The following is a 23,133-nucleotide window of genomic DNA, read 5'->3' as shown; positions in this document are numbered from 1 at the left end:
GTGTTGCATTTAAAGAACATTAAAAGTCTGCTGACATTCTCTCCTTTAATAAGGGATAGGACTATAGGGATAACTCACTGATATATTTAAAGTTTAACCTTGTAGACTTTACTATTAAAATAATGTTATAAACTATTACCACGATGTGGATTTTTATCATAAATATAATCTCTGGTGGAATTCTGCTCTGTATTTTGGCTTGAAATGTGCAACTTAAACCATCATTATCTCAAAATATTAAGTGCACTCAGATTAAAATTGACACTTTAGGGATTTCTGACAAAAAAATATATAGAAATTAAAGATTTTTTTCCCCAGATACATTTGTTATTAACTTGAACATACGGACAAATATGAAGCATAATATTCAAATACATCTTTTGACAACACAAACAACATTGTGGATACAGTGAAGAAGGCTCATAGCAGCAAACTGTGATTGTAAAGGCTTTGTGTAGTGTGAGTGTGTTTGTGTGAGAGAGAGAGAGAGAGAGAGAGAGAGAGAGAGAGAGAGAGAGAGAGAGAGAGAGAGAGGGAGAGAGAGAGAGAGAGAGAGAGAGAGAGAGGGCGTGTGTGCTCAGATGTATTTTGCTCTTGTGCTGCTACAGCCGGTCACACTACTTGGAAGGAAGAAGAAGACAAAGAGCACAATCACTTGTTCTCTATCAGCATCTGCACCTTACACACCAGATCTCTGGCCATGGTCAAAATCTGCTTTATGTTGTGGTGCTCAGCCATTTCTGAAAGACAAAAAACAACAACACGTGTTTAACTTTTCTTTGAAAATACTTTTCTACTACTTCAAACCACACAAGAAGCAGATTTTATTTCGCTGGATCAGAATTATCAAAGCGAATTTGTTAATCAATCAATCAATAATACTGGAGGACTCAAATTAACAAAATTGGCGCAGGAGCGGCATTCATTATTATGGCTTTTAATCTCTCATATAAATCAAGCTCTTACAATTCTGGTTCTTACAATTCCCATAATGCAACTCCATACTCACGTCCACAAATGACATGATACCACTGTTTTGGCAGGCCGAACAGCAGTCCCCATGATGAGTAAAGTGTAATGTGTAAAATCAGTGGAGCGCACCTTTAACAAGGACAACAACATCAGATGTAAAGCGGCACATTTTACCGTTGAAGAACTTAATGATGTCTGTGAAGTCCATGTTGTTCTCCAGGATTATGTCCCTGTAGATCTCCACCAGCGCCAGGGCAATGAAGAGGACAAAGTGACTCGAAGAGACACACTTGGCTGCCCAGATTGTCTCCCACACTGCGAACACGTCATCGTACACCAGCTCTGGAAGGCAAACCACATAAAGAAACGAGAGTCAGGCTAAAATCTGTGTTTTTGAGGGGCTCGGATGGGAGGCGAGTTAGCAGGAAGTGGGATTATCAGAGATAAGATTCAAAGCAGGAGTTTGCAGGGGTGGGAGAGATACCCAGGCGAGAAAACAAGACCATTGTTGAATCTCCAGGATAAAGTCTGATTAAACCTATGCAGCTGCAGTTCATGGTAATTATTTCATAAGAAACTCCCAGGAATGCTTTTCCAAAAGATATATCTCCCAAATCCCTTCCGAGGCTTGATAATAACTAAATGTCTTGTTAGCAGGCTGCCAAGTTGTTTGGCATTTTATCCACCGACGGGGAGTAAATCTTCTACTCCTCTAATTGGCACAAACTCTTTCGCACCATGCCATCACTTTACCCCGCTTGAAGTCGAGGAGGAACCAGCGGTAGCAGAAATAGAAGTGGGTGTAGTCTCCGTTCTGGTGCATTAGCTCAAAGAGCTCCGAATCCAGGATCTACACAGAGAGGATCAGAGGAGATTCAGGAAGATAAGCAATGAGCCTGGTGGTGGAGGAGAAGTGTGGAAAAGGTGGGCGTTTGTAGGTGATGAATGGATTCAGTGACGCCTACGGTGTATGTCAACACTTTTCTATCACTGTGTCACCTGGATGAGAGAGCGCATGTTGGCAAAGTGGGTATCCATAGCGCCTCCGTGTGGAAAGTTTTGATTCATTCTCTTCATGAGCTCGGTGAAGCAGCTGAAGGCCATGGCCTCTGAAAACAGGAAACAGAGAGGAAGCTGAGGTGAGAAAGTGAGTGGGAAAGCCGTCCGCTGTTGTTCCATCGATAACCGTAAAAATACACCGAATGTCAGAGAGGATAAGTGTTTGGTGTTGACTCACCGTCATCCAGAATGACTAGAAGTGGAGCCAGCAGATCACACATGCCCTGAACGTAACCGATGTCGAGGTGCTTCCAGATATAGCTGGAAATAAACAACCAAGAGACGTGGATTTTATCTGGTTTTATCTGCCACTCAAACACTCCATACGCTAGTTTTTTGTTGGTGTTTTTCAAAAATAATATTAAAATGTAATTTATGGAGCGTTTATTTCATAAGAACAAGATAAGCAGAGAATCCCAGCATTTACATTCACACCGTTAGCCTTGAAAGGCATGTGAGACATTTTCTGTATATATGTAGATAAATGTGAAATGAGCACGTTTCGTGTTTTACCTGCACATGATGTTACGCAGTTTCTCCAGGTTGACGGGAGTGAAGTACCAATAGTTTCGATCACAGCGCTGGACATCTTTTTCAATGCGGTGCAGATTTAGTGTATACAAGTCCAAAAGCTCTTGCTGAAACAAACAAAGCGATAAATAAATGAACAGATAAAACAAACTCACGATATATTATAAATCAATTTGAACTCTGAAAGGAATACGTGCGCATACAGAGAAGGTGCTGCCGGCAGCTTCCTGAGAGGTCCTTCCTTTCTTCGTGTCGACCAGGGAGTCAAAGTTCGGGTAAAGGCTTTCCATCTCTGGCTCCTCACACAGGATGGACTCTGAGCTTTCAGGACTGGGCTTTCCCTGCTCGTCCTCCTGCCTGAGATCCGTGCGGGGGGCCGAGTCCTCACAGAAAGACAACGCTTCACAATGTCCCTTCCTGCTCCAAGGCACCATGGAAACTTTGGCTTTGGGGATGTCCTCCATCTCTATGGCCGTGGGAGACTCATCAGATTCAGTCGTGGCCCGAGCCTCGTCTGTTTGAGAGGCGAGGTACGCTTCTCCTCCTCTCGGGACCCTGGTGTCTGCTGGGAAAACCAGGTTCTTTTCAACTTCAGGGGCCACGTGATGAACGCATATATTTTCTCTCCATTCTGCCGACAAAACCTCTTGGGGTTTACTTGTCTTTGATTCGTCCATTTCCTTAGTCTTCTCCACATTTGTGTCTGAAGTTTTCTTAAGCTTTGAGGTTTCCTCAATACTCGCTGTGGCCGCTATCGACGCCCTCATCGTCTCCTCGTCGAGCACTTCTTTTCTGGTTTCCCCCGACTCTAAAGATGTCAGTCCTTCAAAGTCAGACAGTGCATCTTCAAACTCGGGCCCCTCTGTTTGAATGGCTCCAGACTCCTCAGCAGACTCTTCAGCTTTGCTTTGTAGACTTGTCTCATTGTTGGCGTTTGCCATCTCCCCAGTCTTGGTATCTTCTACAGTTGTGGTCACATCAGGTGCTTTCTCCTCCTCCACCTCCTCCTTGTTGTTCACCTGCCTCCCCGTCTCCCCTGTCGGACCTTCACTCCTTGCAGTTTTGGCTGGGCTCTGCGGTACCTGAGGGACAGCTGCAGATCTCGGGATTGTATCGGGTGCAGCGCTGTCCTCTGTGCTGAGTGAGCCTTCTGACAGGCCGGAGGTGACTGAGAAGTTGCGGGAGGAGGGATGTCCGGAGTCGGGAGAGCTCGTCCCGTTCTGCAGGGCTCCATTGGGTATCTTTGCCACCTGTTTGGCCTCTTCGCCTTTGGGCTCCGTCTCGATTTGGTCAACCTCCTCTACGGACTCAAACACCTGAAAGAACAAGCCAAAGGGAAGCAGGCTACTCCAGGGGAAGGGGTGGGAGGATGTGAAGAACTAGCAAGGGAGAGAATGCAGGGGTGAGGAGTATTGGTTCAGAGGGTTGAGATCACATGCATTACTTCAGGATCAGGATATTTAAAATCCAAAGACTAACAGTGGTGTCATTTAGTTAGTTTGAAAGAGCATTTTTCAAAGACCATCTTCGCAGGCTGTAATGTAGTGAGTGTTACCTGTGTGCTGCTACTGGAGTCACTCTGCAGGCGAGCCAGACTCTGCCTGTCTGAGCTCTGGGAGGACTGGGAGCGAACAATAAAGTTAATCAGGCAAAGAGGTTATTATAAAAAAGACATTTGTTTTCTAACTCTGAATAAAAGTGTGCAGTACTGCATCACCTCATTGCTGACAGTGGAGCTGTGATGGATCATCTTCTGACTGGAACTGTCCATGCTTGCTCCTGACGAGCATTTTGCTAAAGCAGCAGCATGCTGCTCCTTTTCCCGCTGGCGGACGATCTCCTCACAGCCGAGCCACTCGTGCATGGTCTGTTGGTAGCAGACTCGCACCTGTTCATCCACCTGGGGTTGAGGGGTCAGGGGTCAGTGGTTCAGGCTGAAAATGCTTTTGGATGCAAAGCCATAATCATGGAAGCTAACAAACCTCCTTCCTCTCTGCTTGTGACATCCCAAACTGGTAATGTCCCAGCAGAAAAGGCCACACCTCCTTACGCAGCGAGGCATCCACACCGCCGAAGTACACCCGACGAAGCAGCTCCTCCTCATCGTAGGCCTAAAGACACAAAACACAAGTACCTGTTTTGTGACCTCATACATTAAAAAGAGAAAACCACAATCTTTCTGTATGTTTAAACCATTCAATAGTGCTTCAAAACAACATCATGAGCAACATGGCGGCTTGGAGACCGATGACTAATGCATCCAAGAGGTTGGAAACGACGGTCGATCTCTCAACTGTGATTATACAGTATGCATGTGCTCATTATTTTGAATTTACTTAACAGGAAGATAAATAAAAAGTCCAGCTCAAAAACAGCCGTCCACAGCTGTTACTCAGCCATTAATCCATAGTTTAATTATACGTTGTGTTTCTCCATATACGTTCTGTTTTGATACAGATTTGTTTGGGTTTTATAGGGTCACTTGAAGGAAAAAACCTGAACAGAGTAATTGGTTTTATCAAAAAGTAAAAAAAAAGGTATCTTTTTATATTTAACAATCTTTCTAGCCCCGGGTCATGTGATGACAACGTCTCCATAATAAACTATCCACTAATAGTGAGATAAATTAATTTGAGTGACTTCCCTTATTACAATTAATTATTGCATTTACTTTAAAGACACATATTTGCTTATATAACATGTACATGGAAATGCTCAGGTTAAGCTCACCATGACTCCCAGTAAAAGTAACTGTCGTGACGTGGCGATTAGTAACACTTCATGCACACTGTCGTGAGACTAATGGCGATCAGCAGAGGATGAATATGGATGAGACAGAAGAGTGACAGAGTGAAAGAGAGAGCCTGGGAGTGGACATGCATGTTAGTGTGTGTGGATACTGTCAGCAGTGCTGTGACACCAGCGATACTCACTGTGCAGTCCTGGAGGAATGTCTGCCACACGTCTGCGGTGAGCCCTTTGTAGGCGTCACACGGCACTTCGGGCGCCACGATGGTGTGATTGACGAGAGCAGAGAGGTGTGTTCGCACCGTGGACAGGTGACGGCAGTACGCCAACCCTGCTCGACAATACAGCTCATTAACAACGGCTCCGCAGACGCCAGTCACTGATAACTAAAATGAGGATATTACGCCCCATTTCCAACACGTTTTCATCGTGAATGTGAACAATAAGCAATCACTTACAACCATAAAACGCCCGACTGATGATCTGATTCTTCATGTTGTCGCACAGCAGCTTCAGAGGAGCCCTGCAGGAAGATAGACCTTCACTTACGTGGAGGAAACACGTTTATCTGTCCTTAAAAGATGATCGTTCAACTGATCACCTGCAGGAGAAGTAACTCATTATCACTCATGTTGTCCTGAGATACTGTATCTAATGTGGAGTTTATTACGGTGTGGGGTCTGACCTTTTATCATTCGGGTGATTACTCTGCTGCCTGCTTTGTTTTATAGCCTTCAACCGTTGCATCTGCCTTGCTTATCACCTCATTTTTCAAACACATTCTCATGTCAGCGAGCTAAATGTCACATAATTGTCTTCTGGATAATTGCTAGATTCTTGTATCTTTGCCCCTTCCTCGGTTTCATCTCTGTTGCGGAGGATTTGCGGTCGGCGGTTTCCCAATGTAACGCTCACCTCTCATGGTTGCACCCCTTGGGTGTCGCCCCATCAGAGAAGCTCCCCTGAGAACAGGACGAACATGAGGACTTCCTGAGGGTGGGGTGCCACATTGTAGCTGCCTGGTCCATCAAGTCCGGAGGAGTCACTGCCCACACACACACACACCATCACTGTCACTTAAGGAGCATAATGCCGTGCAGGCTCACAACAACAACAACAACGATTACATTTGCACTAGCTGGAAGCAATTTGCATAAGCAACATTATGCTGATCAAGGGTGATCTGCTGAAAGCACTCCACAGTACAATTTGCTTGTGCTTGATTCCTGTTAGAGCAAAGATAAGGCATTTAGAGGAAAAACATTCATGCAATCTGGAATTGATGCACAATTTGAAAGCATGGAGCAGTCATCATCAGTTACATCATTATAGAGACAAAGATCTATTGAGCGAGAGCCGTTCTCAAGTCATATTTGATCAATCACTTATCCACCCATCGCCTGGTAAAAGGTTACTGCGCTGTAATGCAGTAAAAAAAAAAAAAGGTGTGACCCAAGGCAGTAGGGCGTGGGGGGGGGCTTTTAATAATGGCGCACATCAATGAACTTTGCCAGAGGCTCAGGACAGGCCAGGAGCATATTAGATGCAGAGAGTTAAAGCAAGCTGACAGATGGACAGACGAGCCGAGGTGTGACAGTGTTACAGCTGCGTCCTGTGAGTGAGGGGGATGCTTCAGGACAGCTGCAAGACCTCTTGGGTACAACCAGGGTCCCTGTTTTGGAGGGGGACTGTCCACTCGGTTGAAGGGAGAGGGAGGAAGTCAGATGGGGAGGATGGGTTACAGTCACTGGAACAAACAATGAGTAACATTTACATAAAAATGCAACAATCTGGAGCGTTCATTTGCTTCTCTGGAGGGAATCTCACCAAACTCTGACTGGCTGTTTGGAAAGAGGATGCGGAAGACATAATCCGTGGCCTCGTCCTCCTCCTTATCTGAGGCCGAGTCTGCGGTTCCAGATCCCTGAGGAACCCTGTTCCGCAGCTTGGGAAACACCTTCCCCTGCGATCAGAATATAACTGATATTAGACTAATGCCAACAACAAAAACTGCTCAAGCATTAGAGACCAGCTAAGCCACCCATGTGAATTAAATATGATGAGTGTCTGCAAGCTACAGCTTATTAATAGTCGCTGAACATGCGTGGGTGGTTTTCATTATTCTGGTTAGTTGCAGAAAACAATGTGACTCGCAGTCCAACAAAAGCATCCATTCATTAAAGCAGACATGTGTTGTGTGGTGGTGCAGAGAACATTAAGGCACACGTTCATTAGTTTCACTCAAACAAATGACCACGCAGTGCATCGTTTCCTTATTATTGAAAGAAAAGAAACTGTGCTGACCTTTCCCCTCTGAGACCAGAGCGGAGGGTCCAGTTGGCCGTGGGGAAGCAGGCCGTTCTCCAGGCAGGAGAGGAACTGGAGCAGGTGGCCTCCTCTGGGGAAGCGAAGTGGAGGTCTTTGGATCCCATCCTGACTGACCAGCACCACCGTCCCCCCACTGTCAACTGCAGGAGATATACAGGCCGTGACAGCTGTGTTTCATTGCAGACAATAACAACAAATATAAATAAGAATATAAAGGAAATGATCCATGAGGACCCACCTTGTTGATGACAGTGCAAGTAAACTATCTCCCCTAGAGGGATCGTCATGGCGTAGTCCCAGTACACACTGAAAAACATTATACCAAATACATAATCAATTCAATAACAGCCCAGACTCAGCTCGCAGTGAGAAGCAAATAGGGAAAATACATCTGTCTAAGTCAAAATCTCAAGGAACATTAATTTTATGGCTAATAAAGAGAGTAGTCACGAAGTGCGCGCGCAGAAGAGCAGGAGTCGGCTAATGCAATAATCAATTTTTTGGGTGAGACGAACCATGCACAGGCACAGGACCATAACACGGTTTGTAGGTTTGAGAGATGTCTGACAGCGCCTCAGTCAATAAACCATCTGCTGGCTGCTGGCGTGCTGCAAATAAGCCTCATCAGATTAGCAGCATTGACTCTGCATACTGAGCCCGAGCCAAACGCAAACACGCTGCATTATTCAGCAACAAGTATGTAAAGGGACATATTCCTGTATGAGAAGTATGACTGCGTCATTTTGCACCTGCGTTCGTAGTCCAAGTCTCCAACCGAGCCGTTCATGAGCTGGTTCGGTGTCCACTTCAGGGTCATGAGGTCAGCATTCTGGTGCAGAGAGAGGTAACCTGGGATAGCCTCCATGTCGTCCCTCTGAAACAACCATGAGGGTGGATATTCTCATTCAAGTACGGCGAGTCTTGTGCGTGCATTTACATTGATAATACACATAAATAACAAAATAGCTTACATGCATTACAGATATTGCATATATAATCATAAATCTTCCAGTTCATAAAATATTTTGTTTGAATCAGTTGCTGCTGATAGGATTTTGGTCTTATTAACCAGAGAGCATATTTGGCTCTTATACAGCGTTCTGAGATGACAATATAATATACAACCTATCATTTTATTCAGGGCTTTAACATTGCTCCGGTTTTACAGAAATGATATAGCTGTGTGACATTTACATAAATCTGTTTTTAAAATATTCATGTTGCATGCTTTGGACAACCTGGACAATTTTTTTTTTATCTTCTATTCTATTATTCACACTTCTTCTAAATTTTAGATGTTATTTCTAGGGGCTAGCACACCTATATATCTATGAGTGAATAAGAGGCATCAAGACATTTACCGGCTGTACAAGCACATTGTTTTTGCCAAACAGTAGAGTCACTCTGTTGTTTTGATGCAGCGACTCCACATATTCACGAGCTGATGGCGAGGGGGAAGGACGTTCATCCATGCTGCTGCTGGAGTGCCGCTTCTGGATCTGCACAACACGGACACAAGAAATATATAACACCACATAACAAACATCGTAAACCGGCGCCAAACTGATGACTGAATAAATTACAGCTGGCCAATCACAGAACAGCCACTCTGCCGTGAATAACATCTCGTGTTTACATGACTCAAGATAAGAGAAATATAAGATTCATTCATGTGCACCACTGCATCCTCCCTGGTTTCTGATGCCAATGACTTTTGCTTGAAACCCACACATCCACGGCACCGTGCAACTGTAAAGAAGCACCGCTGATAACTTGAATACTTAACAAGTACGAAGGTCTCAGATACACTCTGTTCTTTCTCCTGGGACACGCTCTTCACTTTATGCAGTAACCTGAGCAGGTTGTCTTTAATCAGACAGTCGCCATCTCAGAAGGGAAGGGAACACATCGGGCGCACCACTTAAATCCCGCCGGCTTTAGCAGTGTGGGATAAAATAAAAGTAATTCTGCATGTTCATCTAATGTATTACCAGTGTTAATACTCACACACAGTGCAGGCCTCTTAGTGGGGGAGTCCTGTCTGCAGTGGCCACCATGTATGCGATGTCTTTGCACCAACTCGTCAGCAGACGGGTCGGTCCAGAAGTGGTCTGCTGTCTTCATCTTTGTGTACTCCAAAGCACAAGGTCCAACTGTGGGAGTGCAGACACTAGCTGTTAGATTTCATAGATTGTTCATAGACATATTGTAACAGGCCTCAGATGAGATCCCTTTCACTTGCAACCCTTACAATATTTGTAAACTAAGAAACATGTGTTTGAGTTGCATATGAGGCCAGATAATGGCAAGTTCAAACAGAGGTTTTTCCATCCCACTTGAATGTGCGAGACAATCCAATAATTCACAAAGCAATGGCAAAGTTAAAAAACAAGCAAACAAAAAACTATCAACTGAATTTGTATCTGGCAGAAATATGTTTTTTAATCAACTCCCGACACCTCTGATGTATCTTGTGACTCTCTTGGTTGGGAATTGCTGCTTTGGGCTAGAAAATGATACCAGCATAATCTAAAACTACGGGTATGAGAACACTGAACAAATTGCCTGCTGAGAAGCAAATGCAGCCCCCAGCAGCAGTGCTTTTGGTTTGGCCTCATTTATAAAAATGAGGGCTTCCATTCACTAATTGGAAGCTGGTGAAGAATTATTCCCTATTGCAGCAGAATCGGCCCCTACTAGTTTACTTCAGTCTCAAACCTCCTGTGGTAAAAAGTCGGAGTTAGCAGAAACAAAGACTGCAGTACGAGCAAATGGCAAACCAGATATCATGTTATCATGTAAGAATACAGACTATGGTAAGGGTAGACACCCAGAGAAAGCTGCAGTTTATAACTACATGCGATACTAGAATAATTACACAAACTATTAGCCACAATAGACCAGAATATTATAGAGATTATTAGACATCATTTTATTTCATAGGTTTTATTCCATCACCATAGCAACATGTCGCCATGCATGTTTTCTTTTGCCCTCCTGCCATTATGTCTGACTATTTGTTTTTCCTGTGCTGTCCAGAAGGTATTGTCCGTCTGCCGTCTACCATCTGCCTGATTTCATGCAAATGTCGCGCTAGTACAAATTGGGAGAAAAATGAAAAAAAAAAAGAGAAAAGAGCATGATAAAATCCTTGTATAGGATACTGGTCCTAAAAAAATCTGCTAAAGTTGTTTCTAAGACCACCATGATATAACATTTTCATGTAAACATGAGCCCCATCTGGAGTATGGCACATGATGCGAGGTGATTCCATTAAAGCACACACATGCTTACGATGTCACATATAATTACCCAACAAAGAGGCGAGGATAGGTCCGTCCACAGGGTCCATTAGAACGGCCTCTTTCTCATAGTATTTACTGTAACACAGACGTGAAAGTTTGATTTTGAGGGGACAAAGAGCTCTTGTAACACAGCCATTTCATTGACCCATCCACATACCTGCTGTTCTCTGCCAGGTAAAGGACAATCTTGTCCAGAACCTTCTCAAACAGAGCCGTCCGGATCCACAGGTTCTTTACTCCCTGGGGGGTGAGGCTGGGCAGTCGGGGCATCTTGCGAAGGCTGTCTTGACTTTGCAAGCTTTGACTTCGTCTGCAGGAGGAGAGAGAGAGAGAGAGAGAGGGAGAGGGAGATGCGTTTCAATACCAATAAAACAAGTATAACATGGTTTCAAAATTCCATTAAGTAAAATTGCATCTGCATGAGGCTAATGGCCTCAGTGATTCATGATTCATAAAAGCTCAGAAGCATTAATTATTTAGAAGCTTTTCATAAAGAAAAATAGCCCTTCAAGTAAGCACACAGCCATTTGTTTTCAGCGCTTTCGCTTGAACGAGGCTTTGATGTGAGCTTTGAAGTCTGCTGTGATGTGCGAGCCATGACGCGCGCGTCTCTCACTTTGTCTCCATGATCTGCTCGAGCTCCTGGGCCTTCCTGCACAGCTCCTCAGCCGGGACGAAGCTCTTCCCCACCTTCATGAAGAGGGCCGCTATCTTGTTGCTACGCAGAAAGCCCGCCGCTCGCCGCTTCAGCCCGTGTAGAACGCAGGCTTCCACTGCGGCTGTGTGGACAAAAAACACATGGTTGGACAAAACCAAGATATCCTCTTTACCAGAGTGTACTTTAATAATGCCGTATGCTGAATAGCATATCAATAAAGTCAACCGGATCCAATATTCACTCTGCTTTTAGCTCTGTTTGGGTCTCCACCAACGGCTGGGGGAAATATCTGGCTCTTCTTATACAAGAAATACAACTGTAGAATTAAAATAATCAGCTACACGATGCCATGGAGCGCTCACATTACACAGAAAATGTGAGTAGTCCTAAAAGTACAGCTTTATGTGCACCACTTAAGATCAGCATAATCGTTATTATAGGTTTGTGGCACAAAATGCTCACAATGGTATTTAGTGTCAGTCAGTTTTGTGCCTTACATAATAGCATGTGGTGCAATTCAATTAAGTTTATTTCACCGGGGTAATCCACTCAGTGACGACAGGTGCTTTGTGCCGCGGGAGTCGTTGGCAAAAAAACCCCCCCAAACGATAGCAACAACGCATTTATGCACATGTCAGATGTGAGCTTCATCACCATCCACTGCACAGTGCATATCTATTGTTTATTTTATATGGTGTATGGATGCACAAACCTATCAGATACTGCACATTTGACTGATTTGATGTGTTGCATATAACTTAATTTAATTCAAGCCTTCACATAATCATCTTTGCATTAAGTAAGTCCATCCAATAAGCTGTAGTGGAAACACAAATCAATGGCACGATGACACACTTGCACAATCACTCAGCTGTGCAGAAAAACAGACACCCCTCTTCTCTCTCTCTCTCAGGCCTACGTGGCAGCGCCTGGAGCCGTGTTGACATTTGAGTTCTCTTTCAGGCCTAATCCTGTGGCTCTGTTCACATGGGGTCAGGGGGAAGGCTGGTGTTGCCATGGGAACCCCTGTTGATGGAGCTCTGGGAAGAGAACGAGCGGAGGGAGGGGTGGCGGCAGCTCATCAGCATCACGATCTCTCGTTCTCTTTCCCATCATTCTCACCCCTTCATACAACGGCTTCTATCCTCCGCGCTATCACTCGGCACCGCTGTCACTTTCTCTCTCGCCGCTATTACTACGCTCGCTGTTAACAGGGTTCATTTCTATCTGGGCAATAAAAGTGTCAGCACAGACATCGACTTTCAGTTTTCTTTTTATTAAAATATGTCCATCTTTGTCCTCTCCCTCGCTGATCTCTCTGTGCTGCCCCCCCCACATCATTACAGGAGCAAGAAGCTAAATGTCAGAACAAAGAGTAACATTAAAAAGGTCTCCAAATATAGCTCATCATCCTTACTATCATTTCTGCCAACAAGCCCCAGATGGCAAAAGTGCAAAAGAAAGCAACTCCCAAGCCTTCCCACTTTTTGAGAGCTACTGTCTATCTGCCAAGCTATAGAGAAGATTCCCACGTGTCACAGTCGCCTCAGTAACAAACTCTGAAATGAACGGCATCAATGGCAGGGCAACAACTTTGTTTATCACACACTTGGGACACTTGTCTACCACAGACTACAAATACAATGCAAATACAAACATAACGGGTTCAGCGTGAGACACGAGGCAGGGAGATGTAACAGGTATTCTGTGAAATTAAATGTTTTATCCGAACCATCTTCCCCCAACGATAATCACGACGAGCGGTGACAAGAAGAAAATGGGCGACATGTCAGTCGGATCGGTGCTTTGTGTGGTTCCTCCACTGATAACACATTAAATTGCCTCTCACCATCCTGTATCTGAGGCAACGGGAGTGTATAAAGAGACTCTTGGACGGTGACACACAGCTGACCAATACCTCACTCACAGAAGCCAAAGGCACCATCAGTCTAAACATAGACGGTGCTGAAATGATAAGTGAATAATTCAATAGGTGATCCATTAAAATCTATATATTTTTTTATCAATTTATCATTCGTGATCTTTATCTACAGTCAGTTGATTGCTGATTAATAAACAGCCATAGCTTCAGACCGAAATATGCATATTTAATGACATTTCCGTATAACAGTATTTTCCTCCCTATCATTTGACATTTTGGATATAGATTAAAGATAGTCAACAAAAAAAAGACAACATTTTACTCTGTTTGAAGCAACAGTGTTGCACAAACAGATTAAACAATTCTACTCAATACTATCGAATTGGCCATTGTTCCATTTAAAAGAATTGTTTTCACCTGTCATGATTGATGTACTGTAGGAAGAAGAAAGAACGTTCCATTTGTAACTACTGATCAACAGCTAAATTAAGGAAAGAATCAGATTTTATAATCCGTCAATAAAACTACGCCGTGTGGTTGTCTTTAGCTTCGCTGTGCTGCTTTTCATTGTGTCATAAATTAAATCAATGGTGGCTTTCTGACACGCATCCCCTCCACAGCTCCTACATTTTCGGACCGCCTGGGCAGCTCATCAAAGTAGCCATGATGGTGGAGGCTAATTGCTCCCCGGTGAGCTGGCCGAGCTCCTCTCCCATCCTCCACTCCCTCTCATCTCTAAACAGACCACAACTGAAAGAGGACATGGAGTAACAAGAGCCATTGTCTATAAGGATCAGGGGAGAAGTCGGGAGGAGGAGGAGGAGGAGGAAGCTAGCTGGCAACGAAAAAGAGAGAAGGTCATCATCCCCAGCTTTTATGTGTCCACTAGGACGTATGATGGGCCTCAGGCTGACCAGCAGCTATTATAGGCTGTTAGATGATACAACAGATAATGTCCACGCTGAATGCCACGAGTACTGATGATGATGCATGAACATGGAGGCACTAATGGAAACATACAAAGCCTAACTAACCCCAAGCCTAACCCACAATCATGACAAAGAATGGAATCACTGCCTCACAGCTGTGTGCCTCCACCGACCATCATGTTGCAGTTTAGATCCATGTCTGCTCAAATGTCATCCGTTGTGTGAATTCTCATAACTAGCATATACATTCTTGAGTTATGCCCAAATATGTGCTTTGTGAGCTCACAGTGACATTTCACCACTAAAACCAGTTCATGCTTGAGTCCAAGTGGACTTTTGTGCAACATTTTTGAAGAATTCAGCTCCAGTTATTCTGAAATATAATGAGAAGAGGTCAGTGAACTTGACCTTTGACTTCCAAAATGTAATGGATTTATTCATGAATGGGTAGAACTTCCTTCAAGCTGTTTTTGTACGGATGACAGTTGGTAAAACTATGATTTTAACTTTTGTTCCTCACTATTTCTTACTCAATAAAGCAGTGTTGCCCTTTGCCACACAAAGGGCAACACTCACAGTCTGTGAAATATAAGTATGCAATTACATTTTCACAACATGTAAAGCAGACAGGCCTCCAGAGATTTGACATAAATAACTTCTCCTACATCTCCATGGCTTTCTGAGAGTCTCATCACGCGAGTTAAGAGCAGTCTTCGCCTGCACACACGGCTTACAGCTAGTAAGAATATCCAACCTTTCTGCAAGCTGCGAATCGCACTTATTCACACTGAAAATCCCTAAATATATCTTGTTACTGATCACAGCTCTGGACTGAGCCAGACATCTGATGAGTGTCAGCGCCTACATGTGGGCAGCGCGTTTCTCACAGTGATCACACGGCACTCTGTTAGTGGCATTTGGAGGCAAGAACAATAACATTTTGGTGAAATAATGAACTTTAAGTGTCCTTTATTTCTAAATAACACTGGTTATACAAAGGTTATGCAGATGATGGATCTTCATGTCACCTGATTTTAATGTAGCAGCTACAATCTCAACTTAAAGAGGTGTCAAATATATTCTTGTTGATGGACACAGACCTCTATTAAAGGAAAATTAATCCAATAATAAGGAAACACTTTTCTTCTATCCTCTCCATCCTCCATCTCTATCTCTTATGGATTAAGATTGGTGTCGCCACGTAAACTAGACGACTGCATGTTTACTGCTAAGAATATTTATGCAAATGATTGTTGATAAATGTGAATAACTAACAATAACAAGGAAGGGTTGTTGCTGTCTATTTGGAGAACTGTATGTAAAACCTGTACTGTTTTTGTGAGTAACCTTCTATTTTTAAGATGCCTGCAGAGTGGAACAGAAATGAACATTTTCCAATACAGTTATGCTTAATTAGCTTCCTACGTATAACTGTGTTTCATTGTCCTTTATTTAGTGACCATGGCTAAATAAATACATGACAGAATGATGACAATGAAAGATTATTCAAGCTGAAGAGGTTGTTAAAGAGAAAACGCCACGTAATTCACTTGTACGTTTGGTTACTCACCACAAAAGGACACAATGTGGCTGCTGTCTTCATGAACAAACTTCCTGGTGACGGCTTCCTCCATAATTTGCTTCACCTGTCAATGACATTGCAGATGCTGAATGACTCACTCATTAACATGCCACAACTGGCACACACACACACACACACACACACACACACACACACACACACACACACACACACACACACACACACACACACACACACACACACACACACAGTTTACAAAAACACTTATAATAGAATTATTATGAGAATGAGAAACATGTATAGAGGGGGGGGGGGGACTGGGGTTGAAAAGTTGAGAGTAAAACTGTGAGTGGGAAGAGTGCATGTTAAGTTGGTGGATGAGTCACCAGCTCTCATCCTCTACTGGGAATAGAGATGTCCATCACAGACCCCCCTTATCTGAACAGTTTGTAATCCTCAGTGGAAGCAATTGATTTTGTTGCGTCAACGGATGATGACATCCCATCCACGCAAACCCAACTTCTTTTTTTTAAAAAAGGGAGGTCGCACACGTGCTCACAAGGTAACGCTCATTAGTCAGGTTTTGTCGTCACGGCGATGTGCCCCTTTCCTTGTTGGCCTGACAACAGCTACAGACCAACAGTTAAGATGACTGATAAATCAATCCCCCCCCCCCCCCCCCCCCTGTGTGACACAGCCACACAGATAGCTGTAATTTCCTGTTGAAATGATTCTGTCCACAACGACCATATTACACTGCCAGATTCACCTTCTACACAAACACAGACACACAGCTATTCGCTCCAGAGGCTGGCCTTCCCTCTGCCCTATTTTAACCTTCTTTCCAATCCGCATTGATTCAATCCTTCATGTGAATAAATCTCTTCAGTGGCCAAGAAGCAACCAGCTGTCTAGCAATATCATTTTCATGGTTTCAAATATTTACTTTCTCTTAGATAAAGTTCGGTCTTCAGGTTAGTCTTTCAACTACGGCTCAGTTTTATGGACCAATAATACTAATATCCAGGTTACTTGCTACATACAGACGGATTACAATACCTGTAACTTTCAGTGGTGGGAGATGTGCTGCGATCTTTTACTTAAAAAGGTCAAATGTGTCGGATTTAAGATGCATCTAGCATGGAGGTTAAAGATTGCAACTAACCGAGTACTCCTTCACTCACCCTTCCCTTTCTAAGGCCCTTAGGGAGGCTCCGTTGGATCAGTCACCAATCGGTATCGGCGGATATTCAATAGAAATATACATTAACAGCGATAGAGTTTCGCAGAGATTGCATTGAGTTACATTATGATGCGTTCAGGCTCAAAACAAATAGTATCGGACAAAAATGAACAAACTACTGTGATGTGTGCTAATTTAATCTTAGAAAATTAGGTTTTTTGGCGACATGAAACATGATATAGATTTTTTTAGATCCCCCTGAGTCCAACACACTGGAGCTTTAACTGAAAGTAATATCGCCCAAACCTATTAGAAGTCTAAAATTGAGAGAAGCAGAACAACTTGTTTTTCTGCGATGCTGCTGGGAACAATCTGCCCACTGAACACCATCACTTATACAAGACGAGGTCCTAAAACTGACTAATCTCTCACTTGTGAAAAAAGTGTTATATAAAAGGTAATGTCATACTCATTAGACGGCAGTCATTACACAGATTTGGCCTGATCGCAGCACTGTAAACAGAAATGATTCATGCTGTCAACACAAAAGAGACAGTGCCAGTCTGATGTGATACACACCTGCTCCAATCACACACACACACACACACACACACACACACACACACACACACACACACACACACACACACACACACACACACACACACACACACACACACGGGGGGCTATAGTCTTCTTTCTGAGTGCACCTGAGATAAAGGAAGCTGATTGATTTGCCAACTTGAAGACGCAGACTCCTCGTGTTTTCTCATCTCTCGTCTGGGCTACAGATCAGCCCTCTTAGGAATTCATATGCTAAAGTGTCTAAGCTCAGACAACCTGCAGGTTTCTATGGAGATGGCACGTGTCTCACAGTGGATTGCTTCTGCTTAAGAAGATGCATCAACAACATTCATTCATGGCTGAAATAAACAGAAATCATTGCCGCTCCCCGACTACAGTAACGAATCATATCTAGATGCAGTTAGATGCAGGTGGATCACAGACTTCCTGTGTGACGGTAGGTTCGCAGGCAAAGCTGACCTGGTTCCCCTCAAGGCTTTGATGTTCCCTCTACCACCGTCTAAACTTCAGACGGTGTCATCCGTCTGAAGTTTACGGATGACACCGCCCTCATTTGTCTCATCTGGGGATGAGTCGGCCCCAGATCTGGCGACCTGTTGCAGACAAAACTCAACACTCTGAAAACAGTGGAGATGAATTTTCCTGATGAACGCAGCCCCACCCGCCCCCATCATCGCATGTGACTAAACGGTCAACACTAGGGAGTCCTTCAGCTTCTTAACATACTCTGCAATAAAACCGTTTCTGATTCTGCTGTACTGTGATGTCATCGTCTCACATTTCATCCAGCCACCAAGTCCTCGGCATCAATAAAGCACACATCTACACAACATGTACAATACCTACTAAAATGGCACCGCAACATATGCTTTTACTTGAATTCACAGATGAAACAATGTGCACGATGTGACAACCATTAAACGTCTCTTTTATAGCAGCAAAGCCTGACGAATGTGCTCCGAACTAACCACTGTAGCCGGAGGGCGTCAGCCACAGTGATAAAGGATCTTTAGAGTATTCCAATTAACTCCTGCAACTGCAGAGCCAAGACATAAGAGTCTGGGAGAAAGCCCCATCCATTTACATGCAGCCTTCATTATTAATCATCTCTGTGGCCACTGAGGAGGGGGGGGGGGGGGGGGGGGAATGATCATTAGTTATGCATGTTAATCCATGCATGGAGCTACATTTCTGTTTTAAAGTTACACATCTGAAGACAGACTAGCAGACTAGACTATTATTTGGGTAACAATGTAATAATGAATAAGCCGACTGATTCTTTTGTCCACTACCAAGGTCAAGAGTGAACTCTCAGTCGTTTAGTGTGATACGTACACTACCATTCAAGGCTGAGGTGTACCACAAGGCACGCCAACGGCACCTTGTTCAGTTTGATTATAATTGTGTACTCAGGTAATCCCGTCTCATCCATACAAACACCTTATTATGAATACATTCACCGAGGAAGGTCAACAGCTGTAAAATAGTGTCAATGTAACTCTATCAGTATCTATGACAACAATAATACTGGATGATTTCCCCGCAGCTTGTCCCCGTCTAAACGTTTTCTACTAATCAGAAAAATCTCTATTTAGCAGAAAACAAAGAACAAGACCGCTGGATTATCTTACACTCCACCGCCTGAAACCTTATCCTGAGCAAGCACCCAGCACGGCACACGGCGCAGATGTCTGTGGCCTGTTCTTCTAATAGTCTCTCCCCCTCCCTCTCTCTCTCCTTTAGCAAACACAGGTGTGTGTTTGAATGTGGGAGGAGCACAAGTCGGAGGCACGATCAGAGCAAGACAAAGGGACGCAGACGGACTGAGAGGACTTCTGTATCAACGCTATAAGAGATCTCAGAAGGTGATTCTGCCGCCACAGACGTCCAGCGCTCCGTGGATGATGGCCCTCATCCAGGTATATGTGAGCAGACTGGTGGCACATAACCAGCTGGACAAGGACAGCGTGAGAACACACAGCATAGAGACACCATATGGTATAACCCACACGGGGTAATAATAACCAATGTGAAAGCAACACAAACAACATCCATCCTTCTTTTATGGGAATATATTGAATATCCTGGAAATACATTCTTTGTTTACCCACCCTAGATTATTGTTTTTATGTAGTGCCATCTGTGAATAAAGTGAGCTATCATACGCTGTCGTTCTGTCCACAGACTCCATCGGGCTGCATTTGGGATAGACAGTAAAAGAGCCACGGTGTGCGAATCCCAGTGAGGCCATATCAGCGCACAGGAGGCAGCTTTAATCATGGGGAAGGTCTGCTCTCCGCTGATAAGACTACAAACAGGACTCGGAGGAAAACAAATCAGACCAAAGTCTCCTCAATCCTCCTTTCACTAGATCCAGGATGTGATCTTTATCTTTGTTTGTTTGGCAGAAATTAAAGCTTGTAATTTGAGGCAATCGGAGATGAAACCCATGAAATAAATCAAGCAGTTCTAACCTGAAGGATGTTAAAGAAAATGTTTCTGACTGGGATAAATCTGTTGAGGAAAGGGGAGTGAATAGCAATAATCTACTGTTAATATTCTGCTTCTTCAGGTTTTTTAAAAGTTGCTTGCTAATGTACAGCTGTTACGCGTTCCCACTATTCTTATCGTCGAGCTGACCGTTTGTCTTGTTTTCACAGTGCTCCTGCCTGGCGGCTCCACTGGTGCTCCTGATTGGTGGCTTGGCTTCCTGGCTGGCCCCGTGTCGTCTGACGACCTTCATCTCGTTGGAAAAGTCCACATTGAACTCTCTTACTCTCATTGTCTGAGCCTGTGCTTTGTTTTGAGGTTTATATATGTAGATGTTTTACTTTGATTGGTAAGTTTAGTTTCCTGTTTTGGCAGTCTGCCGTGGCGTGGTTGGCCTGAGCCCCCTGATTTTAATTTGTGCCAGTCCATCTGACCCCTTTTGTTTAGTCTGAATGAATACTTTTATCACTTTTAACTGGTTTTCGTTCTGTTATTGTCCTTTGATCATTTTAACAAAACATTAATCCATCTGTAATATCACAAGATTGGAACCAGAGTGTTTATGAGGAACAAACTTAGTAATGGATTTGTGAATAAACAACCAAAGTTTGTTTACCAAGAATATTACATACATACATAGCAGGCGAAACAATCAGGAAAGGAAAAAGGATCATAAAGATCCTTTCTCATCTATCACAAAAAGATTGCTGTAAGATCTCCTCATCCACGGTTTGAATGTCAGACAGACTAAATGGGAGCGACGTCTCATCTGAGCTCTGCTGAACTCGGTTTTACTGCAGTAACCTCAAATGATGATGAGTGACATGAAGAGCTAAAGCAAAACCACCAGAGCTGCTTCCATATTTGTTTCCACTCAACACCATATAACTCATTACATGCATCTCACTAACACACACACACACACACACACACACACACACACACACACACACACACACACACACACACACACACACACACACACACACACACACACACACACACACACTGTGTGACTGTAACGACCAAATGGCTCAGCAGAAGGCTGATGGTTTGCTCTGCCATAAACACCACAAACACTGACTGAAGACAATCTGTTTCCTTCACGTTGCTTCTCCACCCGAATAATTACTGAGCTGCAACACGAACATTCAATGAAGGGAAAAAAAAAGATATATTCGATTTTTAAAGTGGGGGAAAAAAATACTTTAAAGACAAGACAAGTCATATTTGCTTGTTTTCAAATCTTTCCAAAGAGGTTGAGATTCAGACGAGGTGTCATCTTGAGGAGAAGACAAATCCTTCAGCACAGGTGTTTGTTTGCAGGCGCTGACATAAACAGCTTCATACAAACCAACGTGTTTGTTTTTCCGACTGGATAACTGCTGAGCTGAAAACACCCACCTCCTTCTTGACGGTGCGCAGCAGCTTCTGACGGGTCTCTGCTTCTAAGACACGGCGACACACAGTTTCCACATGTTAACCCTCCGTCCACCTGCTCTTTATTCACAAAACAACACACATAGACGATGGAGATATTCATCCTGAAAGCTTTGGTTTTTTTGCTCCTACCTGCCATGATTGTTGCCATGGATCCTGTCTCCTGTCTGCACGCAGCAGCCCTCTCATCAGCTGAGTGCCGCTTGCACACTGCGACCACAACTCCACCTCCTCCAACACGCCCCTTAAAGACACACGCGGTGTCTCCATCCCAGCAGCAGCTGCTACTGAGGATAAGCTCACCACTGGATAGAGATGCACACATTCAGAATATGTTGTTGTCCATATCCTTTAAAGCAAAGGGAAGCTTCACTTTATCCTCTTTGTAATGTTATATCATCGCACAAACACACATAGATACAGAAAATATTACTGACATGCAATAGTGGGGAGAGGGGAGTCCTGTGCATGGAAACATTTGACCTTTATGCCATCTAGTGGTCAAGATCAGGAACGACAGAATTTGTGTAAAACAGATACTGAATCTGAAAATCTTTTTTTCTTTCATGATGATTCAGTAGAGCCTTTATGATGTGTCATGAATGGGATACTCTGCATTTTTAAAGCAAATATACTTCCCTGCAGCTGTTGCTGGATTCACTCCTGGAAACTTGAGGTTCCTTTTCTGGGTTCTCACACAAAACAAAGTTATTATGCTTATACGTTAATGTTTTAATATGCTTACAAATTCTACAAATCTGTTTTATGATACCTTTACTTATTCTATAAGTAGTGGTTACACAAAAGTTATAGCACACGTTGTCCAGAAGATGGCGACTGTGCCATTTTGGATTCCCCGGACTCAAAAAAAGTATTTTCAGCTCAATCAGAATCAGGGTTTCCTTTCAACAGCAATTTTTCACAGTACGTGTGTATTGTATGAGGGAGGACATGTTCAGGAAAACCTCCATCTGAGCCCAAATGTGAGCAGGCGAGGTCGGCAGGCTTCAGTGCACCGGAGTGTGGAGTTTCTTTGGGCCATGATACCAGTTGTGCCTGCAGGACAGAGCTGTCAGGTAGATCAGGTGGTGAAAGGATGGAGGGATAACACAGGATGACAGACTCCTCTCATAGATTCAGAACCAACAAAACCCACATGTTCACTCTGGATGAACATAACATATCAAGATGCGAATCCTTGCCTTCTAGTCCTAAACCCTGAGTCCTAATTCCAATACAATTTAAATTCCAATGCCTTTTCAAGTGTTATTGGGTATAAAAAACTATTAAAGTACAAAGCAGCAGTCCTTGGTTGAAAAGAAGAAGCCCTTGCTACTTCATTGTGACGACTGTTTCTTTATTTTCCTCACAAGCATCCTCTTCAACCCAGGATTCCCTCGCTGGGATGACTCACACCTTGCAGCGGCTTTTAATGTGAGGTAGGAGCATGTCTTGTTAAATGCCAAACCAGGACTTCTGC

At 43.7% G+C, this 23,133-nt stretch overlaps 1 protein-coding gene across 4 annotated transcripts; it reads right to left on the bottom strand.

Annotated features, from left to right (window-relative positions):
* Positions 1-524: 524 nt before the first annotated feature.
* On the bottom strand, positions 525-21,851 carry sgsm1a (small G protein signaling modulator 1a). Of its 4 annotated transcripts, none has more exons than XM_084024788.1 (26): positions 21,786-21,851; positions 21,618-21,661; positions 15,983-16,058; positions 11,560-11,722; positions 11,101-11,253; positions 10,951-11,018; positions 9,646-9,791; positions 9,000-9,137; positions 8,388-8,512; positions 7,877-7,944; positions 7,615-7,778; positions 7,138-7,273; positions 6,914-7,057; positions 6,226-6,355; positions 5,769-5,833; positions 5,496-5,641; positions 4,545-4,673; positions 4,280-4,462; positions 4,118-4,183; positions 2,766-3,941; positions 2,545-2,669; positions 2,210-2,292; positions 1,972-2,081; positions 1,726-1,822; positions 1,147-1,314; positions 525-740 (listed from the first exon to the last, which is right to left on the bottom strand). In XM_084024788.1, exons 1-26 carry the CDS (start codon positions 21,802-21,804, stop codon positions 652-654), a joined length of 4,011 nt encoding a protein of 1,336 aa, XP_083880914.1. In that variant the 5' UTR covers positions 21,805-21,851; the 3' UTR covers positions 525-651. The 4 variants fall into 4 exon arrangements, with proteins under 4 accessions (XP_083880914.1, XP_083880915.1, XP_083880916.1 ...); XM_084024789.1 differs by having other exon boundaries at positions 2,766-3,878; XM_084024790.1 differs by lacking the exon at positions 6,914-7,057 and having other exon boundaries at positions 526-740.
* Between the last annotated feature and the right edge of the window lie 1,282 nt (positions 21,852-23,133).

The sequence above is a fragment of the Eutrigla gurnardus genome (genome assembly GCF_963514095.1).
Source record: "Eutrigla gurnardus genome assembly, chromosome: 13".
NCBI lineage: Eukaryota > Metazoa > Chordata > Actinopteri > Perciformes > Triglidae > Eutrigla > Eutrigla gurnardus.
Note: the sequence above shows the minus strand (reverse complement) of the source record. Positions and strands in the feature narration are given on the sequence as shown.

Coding starts and splice junctions, on each gene's coding strand:
- sgsm1a (XM_084024788.1), bottom strand. Junction 4,184..4,279: donor GCTCCACTGTCAGCAATGAG/GTGATGCAGTAC, acceptor GTTCGCTCCCAG/TCCTCCCAGAGCTCAGACAG. Junction 2,293..2,544: donor CTGCGTAACATCATGTGCAG/GTAAAACACGAA, acceptor GTTTATTTCCAG/CTATATCTGGAAGCACCTCG.